The following is a 25,493-nucleotide window of genomic DNA, read 5'->3' on the forward strand; positions in this document are numbered from 1 at the left end:
GCTGGGGGGGCGGTGTCGGTGCCGCAGGGGGCGGGGCCAGGCCGGGGGGAGGGGGCGGGGCGGGGGCGGGGGCGGGGCGGAGCCGCCCCCCGGGGCTGCGGGAGCGGCCGGAGCGTGCGGGAGCGCGGGCGGCCATGGAGGGGGCGCGGGGCATCCACCACGAGATCGCCTCCCTCAAAGGTACCGGGGGTCCCGGGGGTCCCGGGGGTCCCGGGGGTCCCGGGGGGGTCCCGGGGGGGCAGACCCGCGTCCCGGGGGGACAGACCCGCGTCCCGCAGCGCCGCTGTGCCAGTGTCGCAGCGCGGGGGTCACGCGTGTCACACGGAGTGTCCCGGTGCCAGCGGCGCTCCCGGAGCGCTCGGCCGTGAGGAACGGGCTCGGTCACGGGGCTGCCGGTGGCCACCGGGCCCCTGTGTCACCGCAGCGGGCACGGAGCCACCGCGGGGCCCGCAGCGCGGCCGGGGTCGGGCTGGAGCGGAGCCCGGAGGGAGGGGAGGGACCCGGGGAAATGGGGATGGAGCCCCGGGAAAATCGGGATGGAGCCTGGAAAATCGGGATGGAGCCTGGAAAATCGGGATGGAGCCCCGGGAAAATCGGGATGGAGCCTGGAAAATCGGGATGGAGCCCGGGAAAATCGGGATGGAGCCTGGAAAATCGAGATGGAGCCCGGGAAAATCGGGATAGAGCCTGGAAAATCGGGATGGATCCCGGGAAAATCGGGATGGATCCCAGGAAAATCGGGATGGAGCCCCGGGAAAATCGGGATGGAGCCCCGAGAAAATCGGGGTGAAGCCGGAGGGTCGGGTTGGGAAGGACACGGCGAGGATCGGGGTGGGATGGGATGGAGCTCGGGGGGATGGGGATGATCCCGGCGAGGTTCGGGATGAGCCCCGGCAGGTTCGGCTGTGGGGGTGCCGCAGACCCCAGAGACGGGACCCCGGTTCGTGTCCCCCCCGGGACGTGGCCAGGCTGAGTTTTCGGTGGGAAACATCCCGGCACCGGCACCCCCACCGGCGCCGGCACCGGGACCCCCCGCGGGCCCGGCCTCATTAGGAGCCGCCTGGGGCCGCCGTGCCCTTCGCCAACAGCCGCCGCTTTGTTCTGCTGGGCACGGGTCGCCCGCCAGAGCCGCCGCTGGCACCGGCACCGGGACGGCAGCGCCGGGCCCGCGGCCAGACGCCGCTGGACGCCCCAGATTTGGGGGGGCTGCCCCTCCCTGGGGTTCCGTGAGCTGGTTTTAGGGTGAGGGGCGCGCACACAGCACCGGGTTTGGGGGTGCCCGCGGGATGCGGAGCCGCGGGCCCGGTGCGGGGGGCTCAGCCGCGGTGGCCGCGGGGGTTTTGGGGGGGCGGTGGCCCCGCTGTCACATCGCGGTGCATCCCGGCGGGACGCTGGCGGTGGCCCCGCTGTCACATCGCGGTGGATGGGGGACGCTGGCAGTGGCCCCGCTGTCACATCGCGATGGATGGGGGATGCTGGCGGTGGCCCCGCTGTCACATCGCGATGGATGGCAGTGCGATTCTGGCGGTGGCCCCGCTGTCACATCGCGGCGCATCCCGGCGGGCGCTGACGCGGCATTTCCCGCAGGGAGCCGCCGGCGCGGCCGTGACCCCGCTGCGGGCTGGGGGTGCGGGGCGGGGGGCGGGGGGGACAGGAGGTGCCCCCGTCGCTTCCTCCATCACTCCCTATTACCGCTCCCCATGTTTCTCATCCCTGCCCCCTTTTGTCCCCATCCCTGCCCCCCATCCCTGCCCCCCATCCCTGCCCCCCATCCCTCCCAGCCCCCCTCGCTGTCCGTCCCGCCCCGCTGCGGTTCTGGGGCGCTGCGGGGCTCAGACAAGCGATGCTGTCCCAAAGGATTCCCTCTGTGGGGCTCCGGGCCCCCCCAGTGCTCCCAGTGCCCTGCAGCAGCTCTGCTGGGTGTCCCGGTGCTGGGAGCCCCGTTCTGTCCCCCCAAATCGTGCAAGTCGTGATGGGGCCCCCGTGGGTTTGGGGTCCCCCGGACCTGGCAGCTGTGGGGGGAGCACCCCACAAACAGCCGCCCCCCATTCCTGGGCCGCTGCTCCCCACCAGTAAATCCCAGTGCACCCCGCTGTCCTTCCCAGTAGTGCCATGGGCAGGGACTGGGGTGCTCGGGGGGTGTCCCCCCATTTCCCCCAGGCTGCGGGGGGGCTCCTGGTGCGGCATCGCTGAGCCCCGACCTCGCTGCGCTCGGGGGGTGCTGAGGGGGCTTGGGGGGGTTCCTCCCCTTTTGGGGTCTCTGATCCTGGGATCGGGGCAGCGTGGGGGACCCCCCCAGTTCATCCCACGGAGTTCCTCCCGCTCCCCCCTCACACACAACCCGGGGGTCCCCATGGAGAGGGGGGGTCCCCGGTGCCGGGGCTCTTCCCGCGGCGGTCCCGGGGGTCCCCGAGGTCCGGGTGGGGGTCGCACGCCTGCTCTCGGTGCCCCGTGGGGGTCTCGGTGCCCCATGGGGGTCGCAGGGCGGCTCTCGGTGCCCGGGCAGGACGGGGGGCTCCGGCAGTGGCAGCTGCCCCGTGCCCAGCTGGCGGGCGGAGGGCGTGGCGCGGGTGGCACCGCTGTGGCACCGCCGTGTCACCGCCGCGCCCGTGGCACCGCCGGGCGCTGCGGGAGGGCCGTGGGGTCCCCCTGGCGATGGGGGAGCAGCGCAGATACTGACGTGGCAGGATGTGGCACCCAGCTCTGCCCGGGCACCTGCTCGTCCCCCGCGCGACCCCCGCCCGCGGCACTTCGGGGTGCGGGGACGAGTCTGGGGGCGCCGTGCCCGGCTCAGGGTCTCCCCCCTCTCAGGGACCCCCCCCCACGGTCCTGTCCCGAGCTCAGAGACCCCCGCAGCTCAGTGTACCCCTCCCCCTGAGCTCCAGGGTCCCCCCCAAGCCCCAAGGACCCCCCGCCCTTGGCTCGGGGTCCCCCCGGGCACCCCGCGGGGCCGGTCCCGGGGCGGGGGCGGGGCGGGACCCGCGGGGGTTCCCACGCAGGAACCGGCCGGGTGGGTCGGGCCGGGGGGGTGGAAGGGGAGGCGGGTCCGGCCGTGTCCCCCCCGGGCGGAGCTGGAACCGGGGAGGGGCCGCTGGTGAGTCAGGGCCGGGCCCGGGGCCCCCCCGACCCCCCCGAGCGGGGGTGGAGCTGCAGCCGCTCCCGCCGTGCCGGCAGCCAGCGCCGCGCCGTGTCGGATCGCGCCGGGCCGTGCCGGGCCGGACTGGGCTGCACCGAGCCGAACTGGACCTTACTGGGCTGGGCTGGAGCCGTGCTGGACCGTACCGGGCTGGAGCAGAGCGCACCGGGCTGTGCTGGGCCGTACTGGGCTGGGCTGGGCCGTGCTGGGCAGTGCTGGGCCGGGCTGGGCTGTGCCTTGCGGACTGAGTCGGGCTGTGCTGGGTGAGCCGAGCCGAGCCCAGCCGAGCCGAGCCTAGCCGAGCCGAACCGAACCGAGCCGAGCCGAGCCGAGCCGAGCCTAACCGAGCCGAGCCGAGCCGAGCCTAACCGAGCCGAGCCGAACCGAACCGAGCCGAGCCGAGCCTAACCGAGCCGCGCCGCGCCATGGTGGCGGGGATGCTGATGCCGCTGGAGCGGCTCCGCTCCATCCTGGAGCTGCTGTTCCGCGAGGGTGTCCTGGTCGGGGAGCGGGACGGGTGCCCCCGGCGCCCCCACCCGCAGCTGCCCGGCGTGGCCAACGTGGAGGTTCGCCGCGCCATGGCCTCGCTGCGCTCCCGCGGCCTCGTGCGCCAGACGGCGGCCTGGCGACACCTCTACTGGTACCTGACGGACGCGGGCGTGGCTCACCTGCGCCGGTACCTGCGGCTGCCGCCCGACGTGGTGCCGCGCTCGCTGCAGCGCGTCCCGCGGCCCGCGGCCCCCCGGGCCGAGCCCCGCACCCCGCGGGCGCGCCCGGCGGGCGGCGAGCGGCTGCTCTACCGCAGGAGGGACGAGGGCGAGCGGCACCTGGAGCCCGTCGCAGTCAGCGCGGGGCTGGGGGCGTCCCAGCCGCCCCCCCGGCCCGGCCCGGCCACAGGTACCTGGTGCTGCGGTGGGTGGGGGGCACTCGAGCCCCTCTTTTGTCGGGGGACAAGTCCCCGAGCACGGGTGGGGGGTCCCTGCAGCCCCCGGCGCTGTCCGGGCCCTGGGGGCTGCTCACCGTGGCCCCCCCCGACCCCACGGGGACCCTCCGGGCTGGACCGGTCCCTGCGGGATCACGGGGTGTGGCGGGGCGGCTTCGTGGGGTCCCCAAAAGGCTGGTGGGGTGACAGGGGTGACATTGCTGCCACCCTCCGGGGCTGTGCCAGGGCGGGGAGGCCGTGGGGAAACGGGGCTGTGGGGGGCTGTGGGGGGCTGTGGGGGCTGTTCCGTGGGGGGCTGTGATGTGATGTGGGGGCTGTTCCGTGGGGGGCTGTGATGTGCTGTGGGGGCTGTGCCGTGGGGGGCTGTGATGTGCTGTGATGTGGGGTCCCCGTGCCGTGGGGTGCCCGTGCCGTGCGGAGCAGCGCTTCAGGAAGCCGTGGCGGGTGGGGGGAAGCATTCCGCGCGGATTTCGCACCCCGAGGTCCCGTCCCCCCCCCGTGGGCCGGACAGACGGCGGCAGCTGGGGCGGGCAGCGCTGTGGGGAGTGGGCTGTGACTGCCGGGGGGGGGTCCCCAACCCCGCCTCCCCGGCGACACGCGATCCATCCCGACACACGATCGGCGGCAGCTGGACCCGCCGGGGGTGCGGGGCGCCCGGCGTCCCACCCAGCCACCCCCCCGCGGGCGGGGCAGCTGCGGTGCCGCTCCGGGGCGGCGCTGAGGGCCCCCGGTCCCCGCGGGCTGTGACTCAGCCCGTGGCCGTGGGCAGCCGCCTCCGGGCCAAGTTTCCAGCCCGGAGGCGCCGGGCCCTGGCTGTGCCAGCGCCGTGAGTCACCGGCCGCCGGGGGGGCCGCTGCTGCCCCGTGGGTGCCGGTTCCGCGTCCCGTGGGCCGGGAGGGCTCCCCGAGCTCCGGCCCGCGGGTCACAGCTCCCGCCGGGCTCCGCTGGCCGCCCGATCCACGCGTGGGACGCGATCGCGGAGCCCCGGCCGTCCCGTCCAGTCCCTCCGTGCCAGCAGATCCGGCTCCGGGTTTTCCCTCCGCCCCGGGAGCCGCTGCCGCAAAACCCGGCCTGGAATCGCGGCTTGCGGGACGGGGTCGCGAAGCAGCGGGGAATTGCGGGGTCCCCGCGGGGCGGGGGGGATCCCTGTGCCCCCCATCAGCCCCATTTTCCCCCCTGCCCGTGGGTCCGGCCTCCTGCGAGGTCGGGGCCGTGCTGGGGCTCTCAATCCCGATGCCACGGCGACCCCCGAGGGGATGGGCTGGCCACCGCCCCGCTGCCGGGGGCTCCGGGGGTCCTGGGGCGCCGCCGCGGTGGCCCCGTCCCGCCCCCGCCCGTGTCATGTTCTAACTCGGGCTGGGTGACGGGCCCCGGTTATTTATATCGGCGCCCGCCCCCCCCCGGCCCCCGCCGCCACCGGCGGAGCCGCGCTGCGCCCTCGCTCCGCGCTGCGCACCTGAGTCCCGCACCTGCCCGCACCTGTCCGCACCTGAGTCCCGCACCTGTCCCGCACCTGAGTCCCGCACCTGCCCGCCCATGAAGGTCGTACCGGGTGGGTGAGACTGGGGGGGCTGCGGAAAGAACGGGGATAGGTTGGGGGGGGGCTGGCGCCGCCGGGGCGCGTTGTTCCGGGATATAAAAAGCCGGGATATGAAGGGGACACTCCGGGGGGGGCACGCGGAATGGAGGGGGGGGGACAGGACACGGTGCGGCGGCAGGAGGCGTCTCCAGGCCGCGGTTCGGGAGGGGTTAAGGCGGAGCGGGCGCTGCCCCGCGGGGGCGGGCGCTGCTCCGTCCCTGACCCGCCGGTGCCGAGCCCGTGCCGTGTCCCCCATGGAGGACAGCGGGTCGCTGTTCCCGTCGCTGGTGGCCGCGGGACACGCGGCATCCCTCGCCCTGGTCTGGTACTGGCGGCGGCGGCGGGACGAGCCGGGGGGCGCCGGTGAGTTGGGCTCCGCTCGCCCCCTCCCCACCCCCCGCGCTTCGCTGGGCTCGGCCCCTCGCCCCGCCCACCGGCCCGGGGAGGGGGGAGCCACCCACACACCTGCAGCCCCGAGTGCGTGGGGAGGGTCCTCGGGGGATTTAAGGGGGACCCACCCTCCCAAATTGGGGTGGGGGGTAAGCGGAGGGGGGTGCTGTGCTGGTTTTTGGGGGCGGGGGCGGTGGTACCCAGGGGTGACTCAGCACTGGCACAGGGTGGTCCCCGAGTGCCCCACGCCCCCTCCCCGCTCTGCCACCTTCACGAGTGGATCTCCCACAGCAGCTCCTGGCGCTGCCCAAACCCCCCCGCAGCATCCCCGTCCCGAGCCGTGGAGCCGCCAAATATTTTTGGGGACGGGTATCTGGTGACACGGGGGGGGCCGGGAAGGATGCGGGTGTTTGAGGGGGGGTCCTGTGAGCCCCCCACGCGCATCCCCGGCAGCCGCCGCACCCGAGGCGCCCCGCCCTGCCCGCGGCGCTTCCCGGGGCGGTGGCCGCGGTTTCCGTCAGTCCGTGCGCGGCACCGGCACCGTCACGGGGCTGCCGCCGCTCCGGGCCCGCTGGAATCCAGCGCCGGGCCCGGGGCCGGTGCCAGACAAGGCGGGCAGGGCACCTTGGCCGGGCCGGAGCCCCCCCGGGAAAGGGGGGGGGGGCCACTGTCCCTGGCGCCGGTCCAGCCCCGAGGACACCCCCAAGGTCGCACCTGCCCGGGGCCGTCATCCCGCGGGGAGCCGGGAGCGGCCGGGGGGCTCCTGGTGGTCCCTGTGCTGAGGGGGGCTCCTGGTGGTCCCTGTGCCGGGGGGCGCTCCTGGGGTCCCTGTGCCGGGGGGCGCTCCTGGTGTCCCCCCGGTGATCCCTGTGCCGGGGGGCTCCTGGTGGTCCCTGTGCCGGGGGGCGCTCCTGGGGTCCCCCCGGTGATCCCTGTGCCGGGGGGCTCCTGGTGGTCCCTGTGCCGGGGGGCGCTCCTGGTGTCCCCCCGGTGGTCCCTGTGCCGGGGGCGCTCCTGGGGTCCCTGTGCTGAGGGGGGCTCCTGGTGGTCCCTGTGCCGGGGGGCGCTCCTGGTGTCCCCCCGGTGGTCCCTGTGCCGGGGGCGCTCCTGGGGTCCCTGTGCTGAGGGGGGCTCCTGGTGGTCCCTGTGCCGGGGGGGCGCTCCTGGTGTCCCCCCGGTGATCCCTGTGCGGGGGGCGCTCCTGGGGTCCCTGTGCCGGGGGCGCTCCTGGTGTCCCCCCGGTGATCCCTGTGCCGGGGGGCTCCTGGTGGTCCCTGTGCCGGGGGGCGCTCCTGGTGTCCCCCCGGTGATCCCTGTGCCGGGGGGCTCCTGGTGGTCCCTGTGCCGGGGGGGCGCTCCTGGGGTCCCTCCGGAGCTCGGGGGGGTCCCCCCGGTGGTCCCCGTGCCGCTCCGGGGCGGTGGGCTTGGTTTGGGCGCTGTGCGTGAAACCCTCCTGGGGGAGACGGGGAGTTTCCCGGTGCCCGTGGGGAGTTTCCCGGTGCCCACGAAGGGATTTCCCGGTGTCCGTGGTGGATTTGCTTTGAGCACTGCTCATGAAATCCTCCTGGAGAGGACGGGGGGCTGCCCGGTGCCCGCGGGTGGGTTTCCCGGTGCCCACGGGTGGGTTTCCCGGTGCCCGCGGGTGGGTTTCCCGGTGCCCACGAGGGGCTGTTCCAGCTGTTTCGGGTGTCGCTGGTGGCACAGTGCCAGGACACGGATTTTTGGGGACGCCGCAGCCGGAATTTCTGTCCGTGCCCGCGGGGCTGGGGGGGCACAGAGAGCTGGGGGGGCACAGAGCTGGGGGGGCACAGAGAGCTGGGGGGGCACAGAGCTGGGGGGGCAGAGAGCTGGGGGGGCACAGAGAGCTGGGGGGGCACAGAGAGCTGGGGGGGCACACAGAGCTGTGGGGGCACAGAGCTGGGGGCACAGAGAGCTGTGGGGGCACAGAGCTGTGGGGCACAGAGCTGGGGGGGCACACAGAGCTGGGGGGGCACAGAGCTGTGGGGCACAGAGCTGTGGGGCACAGAGAGCTGGGGGGGCACACAGAGCTGTGGGGCACACAGAGAGCTGGGGGGGCACAGAGAGCTGGGGGGGCACAGAGAGCTGTGGGGGGCACAGAGAGCTGTGGGGGGCACAGAGCTGGGGGGCACAGAGAGCTGTGGGGGCACAGAGCTGGGGGGGCACAGAGAGCTGTGGGGGGCACACAGAGAGCTGGGGGGGCACAGAGAGCTGGGGGGGCACAGAGAGCTGTGGGGGGCACAGAGCTGGGGGGCACAGAGAGCTGGAGGGGCACAGAGAGCTGGGGGGGCACAGAGAGCTGTGGGGGGCACACAGAGAGCTGGGGGGGCACAGAGAGCTGGGGGGGCACAGAGAGCTGTGGGGGGCACAGAGCTGGGGGGCACAGAGAGCTGGAGGGGCACAGAGAGCTGGGGGGGCACACAGAGCTGGGGGGGCACAGAGCTGTGGGGGCACAGAGAGCTGGAGGGGCACAGAGAGCTGGGGGGGCACAGAGAGCTGTGGGGGCACACAGAGCTGTGGGGGGCACACAGAGCTGTGGGGGGCACAGAGAGCTGTGGGGGGCACAGAGAGCTGGGGGGGCACACAGAGCTGTGGGGGGCACAGAGAGCTGGGGGGGCACAGAGAGCTGGGGGGGCACACAGAGCTGTGGGGGGCACACAGAGCTGTGGGGCACAGAGAGCTGTGGGGGCACAGAGAGCTGTGGGGGGCACAGAGAGCTGTGGGGCACACAGAGCTGGGGGGCACACAGAGCTGGGGGGGCACAGAGCTGTGGGGGCACACAGAGCTGTGGGGGCACAGAGAGCTGGGGGGCACACAGAGCTGGGGGGGCACAGAGCTGTGGGGGGCACAGAGAGCTGTGGGGGGCACACAGAGCTGTGGGGGGCACAGAGAGCTGGGGGGGCACAGAGCTGTGGGGCACACAGAGCTGTGGGGGGCACACAGAGCTGTGGGGCACAGAGCTGGGGGGCACAGAGAGCTGGGGGGGCACAGAGCTGTGGGGCACACAGAGCTGTGGGGGGCGCACAGAGCTGTGGGGGGCACAGAGAGCTGTGGGGGGCACAGAGAGCTGTGGGGCACAGAGAGCTGTGGGGGCACAGAGCTGTGGGGGCACACAGAGCTGTGGGGCACACAGAGCTGTGGGGCACAGAGAGCTGGGGGGGCACAGAGCTGTGGGGCACAGAGAGCTGTGGGGTACACAGAGCTGTGGTGGCACAGATCTATGGGGCAGAGTCCCGGGAGCTCGGCAGGGTGAGGCACGGCTCGGCAGCCCGCCGGCCGCTGTTGGCAGCAGGATGCCGCTGTTTGTTTGGCCCCGCTCCGGTTTCCAAGGCTGCCACAGACGTGGCGGCAGCGGGCGGGGGCCCCGGAGGTTTGGGAACCCCCCCCGTGTCCCCCTTTCCTCTCCACTCAGTTTTTCCACCGCGCTGGCGGCTCTGGCGGTGCCAGGCCGGGCTCTGGCTGCTGTTTGTGGCCGCGGCGGTGACTCACCGGCCCCGAGGGGCCGTGCCTGGCGACCCGCGGCATCCCCGGCGCGGCCCCCGGCACCGCCCCTGGCGGCCCTGGGGAAGCTCTTCCCGCCGCTGTCCCGGGTCCCCGCGGCGGTGCGGGCGTGGGAAGGGTCCCGGAGCCGCGGGAGGGGTCCCGGAGCCGCGGGAGGGGTCCCGGGGCCGCGGGAAGCTGCGGGAAGCGCGGCAGGAGCATCCCCGGGACGCGTGTCCCGGTCCGGGCGGGGTTCCCCGCTCACCGGCTGCTATCGCCCCGGCTCTGCCCCCCCTCCCGGCCCCCCCCGGTTCCTTATCTCCGCAGCACAGCTGGGACGCGGTGGGGCTGAGCCGTGGGGTGGCACCGTGCCGTGCCCAGCCCTGGCTGCCGGCCTGGTTCAGCCTGGTTGTTTTGTGCCATGGTGGGTTTGGCACCAGAGCCCCCCGAGACCCCCCCGAGACCCCCGTGCAGGGCTGGGCCTTGCTGCAGCTGCCCCCTCAGTACTCGGGTGCTGGCACGGGCTGTGGAGCTCAGAGTGCTCCAGTGCCACCCTGACCGGGGATCCTGTGCTGTGCCATGTCTGTGCCATGTCTGTGCCATTCTTGTGCCATGTCTGTGCCATTCTTGTGCCATGCCCTGCCATGCCTGTGTCTATGCCATGCCATGCCCGATTCCATGTCTGTGCCATTCTTGTGCCATGCCAGGCCAGGCCTGTGTCTGTGCCTGTGTCTATGCCAGGCCTGTGTCTGTATCATGCCATGCCATGCTTGTGCCATGCCATGCCATGCCTGTTTCTGTGTCCATGTCTGTGCCATTTTGTGCCATGCCTGTGTCCATGCCAGGTCTGTGTCTGTGCCTGTATCCATGTCAGGCCTGTGTCCGTGCCATGCCATGCCATGCTTGTGCCATGCCATGCCATGCCTGTTTCTGTGTCCATGTCTGTGCCATGCCTGTGTCCATGCCAGGTCTGTGTCCGTGCCATGCCAGGTCTGTGTCTGTGCCTGTATCCATGTCAGGCCTGTATCCGTGCCATGCCATGCCTTTCTTGTACCATGCCGTGCCATGCCATACCGTGCCGTGCCGTGCCGTGCCCGCACCCGGCAGCCGCAGCCCCCCAGCTTTGCCCCGGCCGCGCTCTGCCCGCCCCCGGCGCGGGGGTCCCGGCGCTGCCCGGAGCAGGAGGAGCCGGGCTGGCGCGGCCGTGGGCCGAGTGACTCACTGGCCGCGCTCCGGATTCCGCCGCGCTCCCACCAGGCGCGGCCGGGCGGGGCGGGGGGCTCGGGGCGAGCGGACGCGCCATGGGCTTCTCGCTCTGCTGCTGCTGCTGCTGCGGGCCGGGAGAAGGTGACCTGCGGGCCGGGGGGGTTGGGGGGCGTCCCCCGGGACCTCCGTGCCGCCGTTCGCCCCTTCCCAGCACGATCAGGGCGTGCTGGCGGCGGGTCCGACCGCGGGGCGGGGGCGATGGGCGCTGGGGGTCCCACCTAAAACCGCCCTGGGGGCTCCCCTCGGCACTGGGACCCCCGTGGGGAGGGGAATTCCGGGAGGAGTGCTGCAGGATGCTGCGTAAGCGGCTCGCGCTGGGGGGCCCGGCTGCCCCCAGCCCCGGGGGGGAGCTGGAGATGTCGGGGTGCCCCGTGCCGGGGGGCGGAGGGGGGCGCAGGAGGGGCGTCCCACCCCGGGCAGTGGGATGGAGTTTCCCCTCGGGCCCCCCGGGCTTGCAGGACGGGGTGTCCCCGTGTCCCCCCCGGTTCTCTCCGGTCTCCGCGGGCGGTGGCGCAGCCGGACCCGCCGCGGGGAGGGCGGGGCGCGGCGGGGCGGGTCCCGCCCGTTTCCCCGGCCCGTCCGCCCGGTGCCGCCGCTCGGTCCCGGCCGCGGCTCCGGCGCTCGCTCGGCGGACGGCGGCTCCGCTGCGCTCCGGCCCGGTGCAGCGGCGCGGCCATGGCGGCTCCCGGTGCCGGGGGGGACTGGCTGAGCGGCGGCTCCGCGCCCGAGCGGCGGCGGTACCTGAGCGCCCGGCTCTGCTGCACCGGTGACCGGGGGACGCGCGGGAGGCAGCGGGGGGGGTCCCGGGGCGCGGGAGGGGAGCGCGGGGGGTTCCGGCGGGGCTGCGGGAGCGGCGGGACCGGGGGGAGACCCGGGAGCGGCGGGAGGGCGGGGGGGACACCGGGAAGGGCGGGGGAAGCGCGGGTCACCCCCCGAGCAACGCCCCCTCCGTGACGCCGCCCTCGGGGCCAGGCTGAGCTGGGCTGAGCTGAGTTTGGGGCGGGCTGAGCCGGGAGGGGTGGTTGTGTAAACGTGCGTGTTTGTTTGTGTGTTTGTTTGTGTGTCTGTTTGTGTGTTTGTTTGTGTGTCTGTTTGTGTGTTTGTTTGTGTGCCAGCGCACACAGGTGTGCGGGAGCGTGTGCGCACCTGCGCGGGCCAGCGCGTGTCTCAGGGTGCACGTGTGACACATTTGTGCACACACACCTGCACCAGGACACCGTGTGTGCGCACAGTCACACATACACACATAAACACACACATATGCGTGACTGTGCGCACACACGGTGTCCTGGTGCAGGTGTGTGTGCACAAATGTGTCACACACTGTCACACAGATGTATTTTCTGTGTGTGTGTGTGTGTGTGTGCACACCATGTCCTGGTGCATCTGTGTGTGCAGAAATGTCACATGCAGTGGCAGATGTGTTCTGTGTGTCTGTGTGTTTTTGCACACACAATGTCCTGGTGCAGGTGTGTGTGCACAAATGTGTCACATGCAGTGGCAGATGTGTTCTGTGTGTCTGTGTGTGTGTATTTGCACACACCGTGTCCTGGTGCAGGTTTCTGTACACAAATGTGTCACACACTGTCATACAGATGTATTTTCTGTTTTGTGTGTGTGTGCACGATGTCCTGGTGCATCTGTGCAGTGACACACAGATGTATTCTCTGTGTTTGTGTGTGTGTACACACGATGTCCTGGTGCAAGTGTGTGTATCCAAACGTGTCACACACTGTCACACAGATGTATTTTCTGTGTGTGTGCACACACGGTGTTCTGGTGTGTCTGTGTGTGCACACAAATGTGTCACATGCAGTGACACACAGATGTATTTTCTGTGTGCGTGCACGATGTCCTGGTGCATCTGTGTGTGCAGAAATGTCACATGCAGTGGCAGACGTGTTCTGTGTGCCTGTGTGTGTGTATTTGCACACACGATGTCCTGGTGCAGGTGTGTGTATCCAAACGTGTCACACACTGTCACACAGGTGTATTCACTGTGTGAGTGCACACACGTGTGCGGGTGTGCCGGTGTCCGTGTGTCTGTCTGTGCAGGCCGTGTGTCTGTCTCAGCTCAGCTCCCCCTGCCCACCCCTCCTGTTGTGCTCCCACACCTCGGGGACCCCCTGTGGGGCCAGTGCCCTGTGTGCCCCTCCCGCTGGGTCAGGTCCCCCTGGTGCTGACCCTCTCCCCGGTGTTGTCCCCCCTCCCCTGACCCTCTCCTGGTGTTGTCCCCCTGCCCCTGACTCTCTCCCCGGTGTTGTCCCCCCTCCCCTGCCCCTCTCCCGGTGTTGTCCCCCTGTCCCTGCCCCTCTCCTGGTGCTGTCCCCCCTCCCCTGCCCCTCTCCCGGTGTTGTCCCCCCGCCCCTGGGCCCTGACCCTCTCCCCGGTGTTGTCCCCCCTCCCCTGACCCTCTCCCAGTGTTGTCCCCCCTCCCCTGCCCCTCTCCCCGGTGTTGTCCCCCTTCCCCTGCCCCTCTCCTGGTTCTGTCCCTCCTCCCCTGCCCCTCTCCTGGTGTTGTCTCCCCGCCCCTGGGCCCTGACCCTCTCCCGGTGTTGTCCCCCTGTCCCTGCCCCTCTCCTGGTGCTGTCCCCCCTCCCCTGCCCCGGTGTTGTCCCCCGCTCCCCGCAGCCCCCGCAGCGCTTTTCCGCCCCATTGTCGCGGCCGGGATGTCACCGGGGTGTCCCCGCAGCCCCGGTGCGGCAGCGCCCGTTCCGAGCCCGCTGCGGTGCCGGGGTGGGGGCGGCTCGGCGGCTCCCGGGGGTTCCCTCGCAGCCCCGAGACGCCGTGGGAGGGAGCCGGGCCGGCCCGGTGGCGTCGGCAGCCGCGGGCGAGGCTGAGGAGCTCCTGCCCGGCCGGCCCGGCTGGCCCGGGAGGTACCGGGACCGGAGCCCGGCGCCGCCTGCCCCGGGAGCCGCGGGGCCGGTGCCAGGGGCCGGTGCCAGGAGCCGCCCGGTCCGGTCTTCAAAGCGCCGCCGCGTCCTCCCGGTCGGTGCCCGGCGGAGCGGGGGCGCGGCAGCCGCGGGGCGCCGGTTCTGGGGGTGCCCGTGCTGGGGGCGCCGGTTCTGGAGCGTGCCGGTTCTGGGGGCGCTGGTTCTGGGAATGCCGGAGGGGCCGTGCCGGTTCTGGGGGTGCCGGTTCTGGGGGTGTCGGTTCTGGGGGCGCCGGTTCTGGGGCGTGCTGGTTCTGGAGGTGCCCTTGCTGGGGGTGCCGGTTCTGAGGGTGCTGCAGTCGTGGGGTGCCGGTTCTGGGGGTGCCGGTTCTGGGGGTGCCGATTCTGAGGGTGCCGGTTCTGGGGGTGCCAGTTCTGGGGGCGCCGGTTCTGAGGGTGCCGGTTCTGGGGGTGCCAGTTCTGGGGGCGCCGGTTCTGAGGGTGCCGGTTCTGGAGCGTGCCGGTTCTGGGAATGCCGGAGGGGCCGTGCCGGTTCTGGGGGTGCCGGTTCTGAGGGTGCTGCAGTCGTGGGGTGCCGGTTCTGAGGGTGCCGGTTCTGAGGGTGCCGGTTCTGGGGGTGCCAGTTCTGGGGGCGCCGGTTCTGAGGGTGCCGGTTCTGGAGCGTGCCGGTTCTGGGAATGCCGGAGGGGCCGTGCCGGTTCTGGGGGTGCCGGTTCTGAGGGTGCCGGTTCTGAGGGTGCCGGTTCTGAGGGTGCCGGTTCTGGGGGTGCCAGAGCGGCGGTGCCGGTTCTGAGGGTGCCGGTTCTGGGGGTGCCAGTTCTGGGGGCGCCGGTTCTGAGGGTGCCGGTTCTGAGGGTGCCGGTTCTGGGGGTGCCAGTCCCACCCCTCACCCCGGAGCCATCCCAGCCTCTCGGTCTCATCCCAGACCCCGCCGTGCCCGGTCCCGGTTCGGTCCGTGCGAGGGCGGTGCCGAACCCCAGCGGTGCCACCCTTGTCACCGCCGTGTCTCTCTCCGGTGTCCCTGTCCCGTCCGGTGGCACCTCGGGGTGTCCCTGCCTCCCCCGCCGTGCGTCAGCGGGGCTCCCACCGCGCTCCGGGCGCCAGATGTGCCCGTGCCAGATGTGCCCGTGCCAGATGTGCCCGTGCCAGATGTGCCCGTGCCAGATGTGCCCGTGCCAGATGCGCTCCCGGCGGAGGAATGTGCGTGCCGGGGCCGGGGCCGGGCCGGTGCCGCCCGCATTCCGCGGCGGCCGCGCTGGCTCCGACCCAGCGGCGCCGAACCGGCCGCGGCTCCGGCACGCACGGGGGACACGGGTGGGGGTGACACGGGTGGGGTGACACGGGTGGGGGTGACACGGTGGGCGGGGCCGGCGGGATCCCCGCGGTCGCGCGTTTGGACCGTGAGTCACGGCGGGACTCGGCCTTGGACTCCACACTGGGGAGGGGCGGCGGCGGCACCGGGAGGTGGGGGCAGGCTGGGTGGTGGGGTGCAGACCCGGATTTTGGGGTGCAGAAATGGATATTGGGGTGCAGAAATGGATATTGGGGTGCAGGCAGGGGTGGTGGGGTGCAGAAATGGATGTTGGGGTGCAGGCACGGATGTTGGGGTGCAGACAGGGGTGTTGGGGTGCAGAAATGGATGTTGGGGTGCAGGCACGGATGTTGGGGTGCAGACAGGGGTATTGGGGTGCAGGCAGGGATGTTGGGGTGATAGACAGGGATGTTGGGGTGCGGAACGGGGTGTTGGGGTGCAGAAGTGGATGTTGGGGTGCAGACAGGGATGTTGGGGTGCGGAACGGGGTGTTGGGGTGCAGAAATGGATGTTGGGGTGCAGACAGGGATGTTGGGGTGATAGACAGGGATGTTGGGGTGGGGAACGGGGTGCAGAAATGTATATTGGGGTGCAAACAAGGGTGTTGGGGATTGCAGACATGGATGTTGGGGTGCAGACCCGATTGTTGGGGTGCAGACACGGATATTGGGGTACAGAAAGGGTTTTGGGGCACAGACCCGGTTTTTTGGGGTGCAGACCCGGGTGTTGGGGTACAGGATGTGACCTTAGGGCACTGACGCGTGTTTTGGGGTGCACACCCGGGTTTTGGGGTGCACACGCGGGTTTTGGGGCACAGACCCGGGTGTTGGGGTGCAGCTATGGATATTGGGGTGCGCACGTGGGTTTTGGGGTGCACACCCGGGTGTTGGGGCACAGACCCGGGTTTTGGGGTGCAGCTATGGATATTGGAGTGCAGACCCGGGTTTTGGGGTGCAGCTTTGGATGTTGGGGTGCACACCCGGGTTTTGGGGCGCAGGATGTGACCTTAGGGCACTGACGCGTGTGTTGGGGTGCAGACCCGGGTTTTGGGGTGCAGGATGTGACCTTAGGGCACTGACGCGTGTGTTGGGGTGCACACGCGGGTTTTGGGGTGCAGACCCGGGTTTTGGGGTGCAGCCATGGATATTGGGGTGCAGACCCGGGTTTTGGGGTGCAGAAATGGGTTTTGGGGCACAGACCTGGGTTTTGGGGTGCAGACCCGGGTGTTGGGGTGCAGCCATGGATATTGGGGCACAGACCCGGGTGTTGGGATGCAGACCCAGGTTTTGGGGTGCAGACCTGGGTTTTGGGGTGCAGCCATGGATATTGGGGTGCAGACCCGGGTTTTGGGGCGCAGGATGTGACCTTAGGGCACTGACGCGTGTGTTGGGGTGCACACGCGGGTTTTGGGGTGCAGCCATGGATATTGGGGTGCAGACCCGGGTGTTGGGGTGCAGGATGTGACCTTAGGGCACTGACGCGTGTGTTGGGGTGCACACGCGGGTTTTGGGGTGCAGACCCGGGTTTTGGGGTGCAGACCCGGGTTTTGGGGTGCAGGATGTGACCTTAGGGCACTGACGCGTGTGTTGGGGTGCACACGCGGGTTTTGGGGTGCAGACCCGGGTTTTGGGGTGCAGACCCGGGTTTTGGGGTGCAGGATGTGACCTTAGGGCACTGACGCGTGTGTTGGGGTGCACACGCGGGTTTTGGGGTGCAGACCCGGGTTTTGGGGTGCAGACCCGGGTTTTGGGGTGCAGGATGTGACCTTAGGGCACTGACGCGTGTGTTGGGGTGCACACGCGGGTTTTGGGGTGCAGACCCGGGTTTTGGGGTGCAGGATGTGACCTTAGGGCACTGACGCGTGTGTTGGGGTGCACACGCGGGTTTTGGGGTGCAGACCCGGGTTTTGGGGTGCAGGATGTGACCTTAGGGCACTGACGCGTGTGTTGGGGTGCACACGCGGGTTTTGGGGCGTGCCCGGCTGGCACGCCCAGGGCAGCTGCCCTTTCCCCAGCGGTGCCACCCCGCGCGGCTGACGCGGTGACGTTGGTGACACGGGCAGGGCTGTCGCCTCCCTGTCACCCCGAGGGGCTGAGGGTCCCAGCCCGTGCCGCCCTGGGGGTCCCCAGCCCCGAGTGCCCCGGGGGGGCGTCCCGGGGGGTGCAGCACCCACCAGTGGGGCACAGCCCCTGGGTTTGCCCATCGGGGGGGGGGGTGGCAGTGCCCCCAGCCCGTGTGACAGCCCGTGGGGCGCAGGGGGGTGTGGGGCGCGGCCCTGGGGTGCTGCTGGTGGGGCTGGAGCGGGCGTGGGGGCACCCGGGGGGGCTGCGGGGCTCAGCCCCCCGTCCTGGGGATCCTGCAGACCGGGGGGTTGTGACCCCCAATCCCCCAAGAGGGATCTGAGCCCCTCACACGTGGGATGTGGGGCTGGTGAGTCCGGGGGTTTGAGCCCCGGGTGGGGGCGTGTGCGGGGGCTCTGGGCCGGTCTGGGCTCTGTGGGGACCCCCAAAAGGGCTGAGGGTCCCAGCCGAGGCCCGGGGTGCTGGGGAGCTCCTGGCCACGGGGCAGAGGGGTCCTGGGGACCCTTTGTGAGGGGCAGGGAGGGTCTGGGGGACCTGGTGGTCCTGAGCTTGGCTGGGGGTCCCATCCCCCCCCCCCGGTTGGGACCTGAGGGTCCCAAGACCACGAGTGTGGGGCAGAGGGGTCTGACCACTCTGAGTGAGGGGTTTCCGAGCCCCCCGATCTTCAGGAAGGAGGGTCCCAGCCCCGCGGGTCCGTGCCCCGTCCCGCCTGCAGGCGCGGCGAGGGAAGGGTTAAAGCTCGGGAGTTTCCTGTGGGCAGGGTCGGGCCGTGGGGCGTGGGGAGTGGGGCGGGGGGGGGTCAGAGCCCCGTCTCCTCCCCGGGCCGCCCCACTCGCGGCAGGAGCGGCGGCGGAGCGGGAGCGCGGGCAGCGGGTCGGGCTCGGCATGTCCCGGCCGCGGAAGGGCTCGGAGGAGGCGCCGGCCAGGACGGGCTCGGAGGACAACCTGTACCTGGCCGTGCTGCGGGCGGCCGAGGGGCGCAAAGGTACCGCGAGGGGGGCCTGGGGGAGCCCCAAAAGTACCGAAATGGGGGGGTCCAGAGGTACCGGGGTGGGGGGCGAGATGGAGGGAGCAAAGGTATCGAAATGTGGGCGTGGGGGAGCCCCGAAAGTACCGAAATGGGGGGGTCCAGAGGTACCGGGAGGGGCGCGTGGGGGAGCCCCAAAAGTACCGAAATGGGGGCAGCAAAGGTACCGGGATGGGGGGGCGTAGGGGGGGTCCAAAGGTACCGAAACTGGGGCGTGGTGGGTCCCAAACGTACCGAAATAGTGGACCTGGGGGAGCCCCAAAGGTACCGAAATGGGGGCCTGGGGCGCCGCCCCAGCCCCGCACCCCCACCCGGGGCCGTGTCCCCGGGCCAGGCTGCGGGACAGACCCCCCGCACCAGGGCGGGTCCCTGGGGACACCCCCGTGCTGGGTCCGTGTCCCCGGGGCTCGGGGCGGCGTCCCCGGGCAGAGCCGCGCGCCGGGGCGGGGTCCCCAGGTCGGTGTCCCCAGGTTGGTGTCCCCAGGTTGGTGTCCCCAGGGCAGGCTGTGGGTCCGTGTCCGGGCTGTGGGTCTGGCCGGGCTGTGGGTCCGGCCGGGCTGTGGGGCAGGCCCCCGATCTGTGGGGCAGCCCCCCCGCTGTGGGGCACACCCGAGCAGACCCCGCTCCGCCCCGTTCCCCGGCTCCATCCCCGCTGCCGCTCTCGCTTCCTGCCGCGCCCTGCGCCCGCTCCGGCCTCTCCCGCTGCCTCCCCCCGGGGTGGGCGCCGCTCCGGGACCCCTCGGGTGTCGGATCTGTGGCCGAAGGTGCCGGGGACGCTGCGGGTGCCCCCGCTCGGCGCTCGCTGCGCCCCACGTTTCCTTCCTTCCTTCCTTCCTCTCGCCCCGCGGCCGCGCCCCGGCCGTGCCGCTGCGAGCCCGCGGGGCGCCCCGCGCTGGCAGCACCCCCGGGCGCTCTCCCGGCGGGGAATTTGGCCGTGGGTGCCGCACGGGCAGATCCCGGCACGCCGCGGCGGGGCGAGCCCCGGCACGCAGCGCCCGGCTCGGGCACGGGCGAGTCGCGGCCCGATGGCATCGCCCCGCCCGCGGGGGGTGGCACCGCGGGTCCCCGGGCCTGCTGGGTGACACCGGGGGACAGGAGAGGGGAGCGGGCACGGGCCGGGTCCTGCGGGATCCTGCGGGATCCTGCGGGATCGCGGGTCCCCGTCCCGATGCGTCACCGTTCCCATGGCATCCCCTAATGACAGGGAGCGGGCAGGGAGCGCCGTGAGTCACTGCGGCCCCGCCTGGCGCTGTGCCCGCGCAGGGGGTGTCCCGGGATGTCCTGGAGTGTCCCACAGGGTGTCCCGGGATGTCCTGGTGTGTCCCACAGGGTGTCCCGGGGTGTCCTGATCTGTCCCGGGGTGTCCCACAGGGTGTCCTGGTGTGTCCCGGAGTGTCCCTCAGGGTGTCCCGGTGTGTCCTGGTGTGCCCTGGGGTGTCCCGGGGTGTCCTGGAGTGTCCCTCAGGGTATCCTGGTGTGTCCTGGGGTGTCCCACAGGGTGCCCTTGGGTGTCATGGTGTGTCCCGGAGTGTCCCACAGGGTGTCCCGATGTGCCCTGGGGTGTCCCACAGGGTGTCCCGGTGTGTCCCAGGCTGTCCCGGGCTGTCCCACGGCTCTGGCACTGCCGACGCTGCGTGGGCTCGTCTCTCTCCATCCCACGCGTGTCCCACCAGGCCCTGCCTGTGGGCTGGAGCTGTGCCAGGCTGGTGCCACCACAAATACCTCGTGGGCTTTATACCGTCCCCATGCTGCTCAGGCTGTGCCAGGGGGCTCAGGGCACCTCCTCCTCCTCAGCACACAATATTCTGAGTTAAAAGGAGTCCCACCAGGACCCCAAACCCAAGTTTTAATTTAAATCTGTCCGTGCTGGGGTTGGAGCTGCATCCTTGGCGTTTTTAGCGCCGATCCAATCTCGCTGCTGGGTGCTGTGGGTGCTGTGGGTGCAGGCCGGGGCCGGTCCCCGTTAGCTCCTTCCTCTCCCCACGCCCCGTGACTCACGGTGCTTCCCCACAGCCGTTGGCTCATCGCTTCCTGCGGCAGCCGTGCCCCGCGGCGCCGCCGCCAGCGCCGGTTCCCCGGCACCACAGCCCCACTGCCAGCGCCGGTTCCCCCCGTGCCACGGCCCCGCCAGCGCCGGTTCCCCCGTGCCACAGCCCCGCTGCCCCGGCTCACCCCCCGTCCCTGTGCCAGGGCCCCCCTGACCCAGCTCACCCCCCTCTCCTCTCTTGCAGATGAGCGGGACCGTGTCCAGAAGAAAACCTTCACCAAATGGGTCAACAAGCACCTTATCAAGGTATGGGCAGTGCCAGCCCCGGCACCGGCTCCCAAAATCACCCCCGGCCACAGCCCCGTGTGCCAGGGATGGGCAGGGCAGGGTCCCCGGTGCCACACCTGTGCCACACCTGTGCCACACCTGTGCCACACCTGTGCCACACCTGTGGTCAAGGACTCTCAGCTGCCCTCCAGGTGGGGTTTGCCCCCATCCAGGTGGGGGTTTGCCCCTCTCCAGGTGGGTTCTGCCCTCCAGGTGGGGTTTGTCCCCCAGGTGGGCTCTGCCCTCCAGGTGAGGTTTTCCCCCCAGGTGGGCTCTGCCTCCCAGGTGGGCTCTGCCCTCCAGGTGAGGTTTTCCCTCTAGGTGGGTTTTCCCCCCAGGTGGGCTCTGCCCCCCAGGTGGGCTCTGCCCTCCCACGTGTGCCAGGAGGGAGCAGTCCCCCTGGCACCTGGGGCTTCCATGCCCTCAATCCTGCCCCACTCCTGCCAGTCCCCACACCCCCTGCCACAGGCAGAGCCCCACCTGGGCACCTGCCCCACACCAGGACAGGGCCCAGCCCCGCAGTGTGTCCCCACGTGTCCCCGACCCCGCGTGCCAGGGTGGTGCCCCCGCGCTGTGCCCGTGCCGGGTCCCCTCTCTGCTCTCTCCTAACTGCTCTCTTCTCTCTGCCCTGTGCAGCACTGGCGACCAGAGGTAGGTCCTTCCTCTCTCTGTGCCCCACTGCGCTCTTCCTCTCTGCACACCCTCCTTTCTCCGTGTGGGGGGGACCCTGGGGCTGCTGCCGTGCTGGGCGGTGGGTCTGACCCCTCTGGGGTGGGTGTGACCCTTCCCAGTGGGTCTGACCCCTCCGGGGTGGGTCTGACCCCTGCAGGGTGGGTCTGACCCCTCTGGGGTGGGTGTGACCCTTCCCAGTGGGTCTGACCCCTCCATGGTGGGCAGTGGGTCTGACCCCCGCCCCCCCCGGTGGGTTTAACCCCTTCACGTTTGCTCTCCCTGCATGCCAGAGCGCTGCTGGATCCATCCTGGCCCGGGGGGAGCTGCTGTGTGTGTTTGGGGGCACTGGTGACACCCACTGCACTGTGGGGGTCACTGGGGACACCCACTGCACTGTGGGGGCACTGGGGACACCCACTGCACTGTGGGGAGCTCTGGGGACACCCCGGCTGCACTCGGGGCTCTGGGGACACCCACTGCACTGTGGGGGTCACTGGGAACACCCACTGCACTGTGGGGGTCACTGGGGACACCCCGGCTGCACTCGGGGCTCTGGGAACACCCACTGCACTGTGGGGGTCACTGGGAACACCCACTGCACTGTGGGGGTCACTGGGGACACCCCGGCTGCACTCGGGGCTCTGGGGACACCCACTGTACTGTGGGGAGCTCTGGGGACACCCACTGCACTGTGGGGGTCACTGGGGACACCCCGGCTGCACTCGGGGCTCTGGAGACACCCACTGCACTGTGGGTCACGCCCACCCCGAGCTGCTGTGTGTGTTTGGGGACACTGGGGACACCCACCCCGCTGTGGCCGTGGGGCGGGGGGCTCTGGGGACACCCACTGCACTGTGGGGGTCACTGGGAACACCCCGGCTGCACTCGGGGCTCTGGGGACACCCGCTGCGCTGTGGGGGGCTCTGGGGACACCCACCCCGCTGTGGCCGCGGGGCGGGGGGCTCTGGGGACACCCACTGCACTGTGGGGGGCTCTGGGGACACCCACCCCGCTGTGGCCGCGGGGCGGGGGGCGCTCAGCCGCCCCCCTGACACCGTCGCGCCCCCGCAGGCGCAGCGCCACGTCAACGACCTGTACGAGGACCTGCGGGACGGGCACAACCTCATCTCGCTGCTGGAGGTGCTGTCGGGGGACACCCTGGTAGGTGCCGCTGCCCCGCCCCGCGCTGGCCCCACCCCTCCTCGCCATCCTCATCCTCCTCGCCCTCCTCATCCTCACCTCGCTGCCTGCCTTGTTCCCTCTCCTCCCGCTCGGCGCTCGGTCTGTCCCGCCCCCGCCTCTAACCTCTCTTTGCTTTGGTGCCCTCTCTGCTTCCCGGCGCCTCCTCCTCCTCCTCCTCCTCCTTCTTCCTCTCTCTGCTCTCTGGGCTCGGCCGGGGCAGCCCCGGGAGCGCGACGTCCTGCGGACCCTGCGGCTGGTGAGTGGTTCTGCCGTCGGCTCTCGGCCACCGGTGACACCGAGCGCATCCTGGGACTGGCATGTGGCATCTGGCATGTGCCATGAGCCGTGTGCCATGAACCATCAGCTGTGTGCCATGAACCGTCTGCCATGAGCCATGTGCCGTGTGCCATGAGCCATGAGCCATGTGCCATGAGCCGTGTGCCATGAGCCATGAGCCGTGTGCCATGAGCCATGAGCCATGTGCCATGAGCCATGTGCCATGAGCCGTGTGCCATGAGCCATGTGCCCTGTGCCATGAGCCGTGTGCCACGTGCCATGTGCCATGAGCCGTGTGCCATGAGCCATGTGCCATGAGCCCTGTGCCATGAGCCATGAGCCATGTGCCATGAGCCCTGTGCCATGTGCCCTGTGCCATGAGCCATGTGCCATGAGCCATGTGCCATGAGCCGTGTGCCATGAGCCATGTGCCATGAGCCATGAGCCATGTGCCATGAGCCATGAGCCGTGTGCCATGAGCCGTGTGCCATGAGCCATGAACCATGAGCCATGAGCCGTGTGCCCTGTGCCCTGTGCCATGAGCCATGTGCTGTGTGCCATGTGCCATGAGCCATGAGCCATGTGCCATGAGCCGTGTGCCATGAGCCATGAACTGTCTGCCATGAGCCATGTGCCCTGTGCCATGAGCCATGAGCCACGTGTGGTGTGCCATGAGCCCTGTGCCCTGTGCCAGGAGCTGTGTGCCATGAGCCATGTGCCATGAGCCATGAGCCCTGTGCCATGAGCCATGTGCCATGAGCTGTGAGCCGTGTACCATGTGCATTGTGCCATGAGCCATGAGCCCTGTGCCATGAGCCCTGTGCCATGAGCCCTGTGCCATGAGCCGTGTGCCATGTGCCACATGCCATGCCTGTCCCAGTGGTCCGGCTGCGTGCCATGCCTGTCCCAGTGCCACCCCCCTGCTCTGGCTGCATGCTGTGCCTGTCCTGGTGCCCCTGGTGCCGAGCGCTGTGAGGGTGGGTGGGTTTCCCTGGGCCAGGCTCCTGGCACCCCAGGATGGGGTGGCTGGCAAGGGGGTGGCATGTGGCCACCAACTCCCTGGGCCCTTTCTGCGGGACAGGAGTGACCCTGGTGGCACAAGGGGCTTCGTGGAGTCCCCAGCTCTCCCAGTAGCCGGAACTGGGCTTACTGGTGGAACTTTGGCATTGCCATGGGGCAGGAACGTGTGGGGGGTCTGCTCGGGCAGGAGCCACAAATCTGGGGGGCTCACCCAGCTTGGCACCTCCTGGTCCTGCCGAGGGGACCCTGGGGGGCTGCATGGTGAGGTGGCCACACGTGTGGCGCTGCCAGGACCGCGGTGCACTGGCGGCCCCACCGTGGGCACGCACCGGGCTCCCCTCGGGCGCTGCGCCGCTCCCGGCGGGGCAGGAACAGCCGGTGCCGGCGGGTGGGGCGGGGGGAGCGTCCCCGCCCTAAGGGGCAAAGGGCGCGGGCGGTGCCGTCGGCATGTGCCGGGAGGGGCCGGGGGTGGCATCGCGGGTGGGGTGGCAGGGGCGTGTGACGGCGTCATGGCGCTGTGCCCGGTGTCACTGTGCCATGTCCGGTGTCACCATGCTGTACCCGGTGTCACCGTGCTGTACCCGGTGTCACCATGCTGTACCCGGTGTCCTGGTGCTGTGCCTGGTGTCACTGTGCTGTGCCCGGTGTCACCGTGCCGTGCCCGGTGTCACTGTGCCGTGCCCGGTGTCACTGTGCCATGTCCGGTGTCACTGTGCCATGCCCGGTGTCACCATGCTGTACCCGGTGTCACTGTGCCGTGCCCGGTGTCACTGTGCCGTGCCCGGTGTCACTGTGCCGTGTCCGGTGTCACTGTGCTGTACCCGGTGTCACCATGCTGTACCCAGTGTCCTGGTGCTGTGCCTGGTGTCACTGTGCCGTGCCCAGTGTCACTGCTCTGTACCCGGTGTCACTGTGCGGTGCCTGGTGTCACCGTGCCATGCCTGGTGTCACTGTGCCGTGCCCGGTGTCACCATGCTGTACCCGGTGTCCTGGTGCTGTGCCCGGTGTCACCGTGCCGTACCCGGTGTCACCATGCCGTGCCCGGTGTCACTGTGCCGTGCCCAGTGTCACTGCTCTGTACCCGGTGTCACCATGCCATGCCCGGTGTCACCGTGCCGTGCCTGGTGTCATTGTGCCGTGCCCGGTGTCACCGTGCCGTGCCTGGTGTCACCATGCCATGCCCGGTGTCACCATGCCATGCCCGGTGTCACCGTGCCGTGGCCGTGCTCACCGCGCTCCTCTCTGCCCCCAGCCGCGGGAGAAGGGCCGGATGCGCTTCCACAAGCTGCAGAATGTCCAGATCGCCCTCAACTACCTGAAGCACCGGCAGGTGAGGACGGGGCGGCGCCCCCGGGGCTGTGCCCGTCGTGCCCCCGTCCCCGTGCCAACCCTGTGCCGTGTGCCGTGCAGGTGAAGCTGGTGAACATCCGGAACGATGACATCGCCGATGGCAACCCCAAACTGACGCTGGGGCTCATCTGGACCATCATCCTGCACTTCCAGGTGACCCCGCCGTGGGGACGGGGCCGGTGGGGCTGCGGGGTGGGGGTTCCCGGGGGGCAGGAGCGGTGGCACCGCGCCAGTGCCGGCTCCCACGGGGACCAGCTGTGCCGTGTCCCGGCAGATCTCGGACATCCAGGTGACGGGGCAGTCGGAGGACATGACGGCCAAGGAGAAGCTGCTGCTGTGGTCGCAGCGCATGGTGGAGGATTACCAGGGCCTGCGCTGCGACAACTTCACCACCAGCTGGCGGGACGGGCGCCTGTTCAACGCCATCATCCACCGGCACAGGTGGGCAGCGGTGTGCCCGTGGGCGCGTGGGCTCGGGGCCACGTGTGGGGCGTGCCAGTCCTGGGGTCACCAGGGCAGCCGTGCCAGTCCTGGGGTCACCAGGGCAGCCGTGC

General features: G+C 70.9%; 1 protein-coding gene across 17 annotated transcripts in view; it reads left to right on the forward strand.

The window, feature by feature from the left end:
* Positions 1-25,493, forward strand: part of PLEC (plectin) — a 79,771-nt gene that overhangs the window by 13,150 nt on the left and 41,128 nt on the right. For 3 of the 17 annotated variants that reach the window (XM_056485786.1, XM_056485801.1, XM_056485795.1), the window contains 5 exons: positions 20,357-20,418; positions 22,183-22,272; positions 24,842-24,919; positions 25,000-25,092; positions 25,214-25,380. In XM_056485786.1, the coding sequence (XP_056341761.1) occupies positions 20,357-20,418; positions 22,183-22,272; positions 24,842-24,919; positions 25,000-25,092; positions 25,214-25,380 (490 nt within the window). Of the gene's footprint in view, positions 1-112; positions 181-3,561; positions 4,034-5,881; positions 6,022-10,832; positions 10,894-11,403; positions 11,579-17,969; positions 18,084-20,356; positions 20,419-21,075; positions 21,091-22,182; positions 22,273-24,841; positions 24,920-24,999; positions 25,093-25,213; positions 25,381-25,493 lie in introns of those variants that run through there. The other 14 variants (XM_056485785.1, XM_056485792.1, XM_056485797.1 and 11 more) reach the window with 13 other exon arrangements.

The sequence above is a fragment of the Oenanthe melanoleuca genome, chromosome 2 (assembly GCF_029582105.1).
Source record: "Oenanthe melanoleuca isolate GR-GAL-2019-014 chromosome 2, OMel1.0, whole genome shotgun sequence".
Lineage (NCBI taxonomy): Eukaryota > Metazoa > Chordata > Aves > Passeriformes > Muscicapidae > Oenanthe > Oenanthe melanoleuca.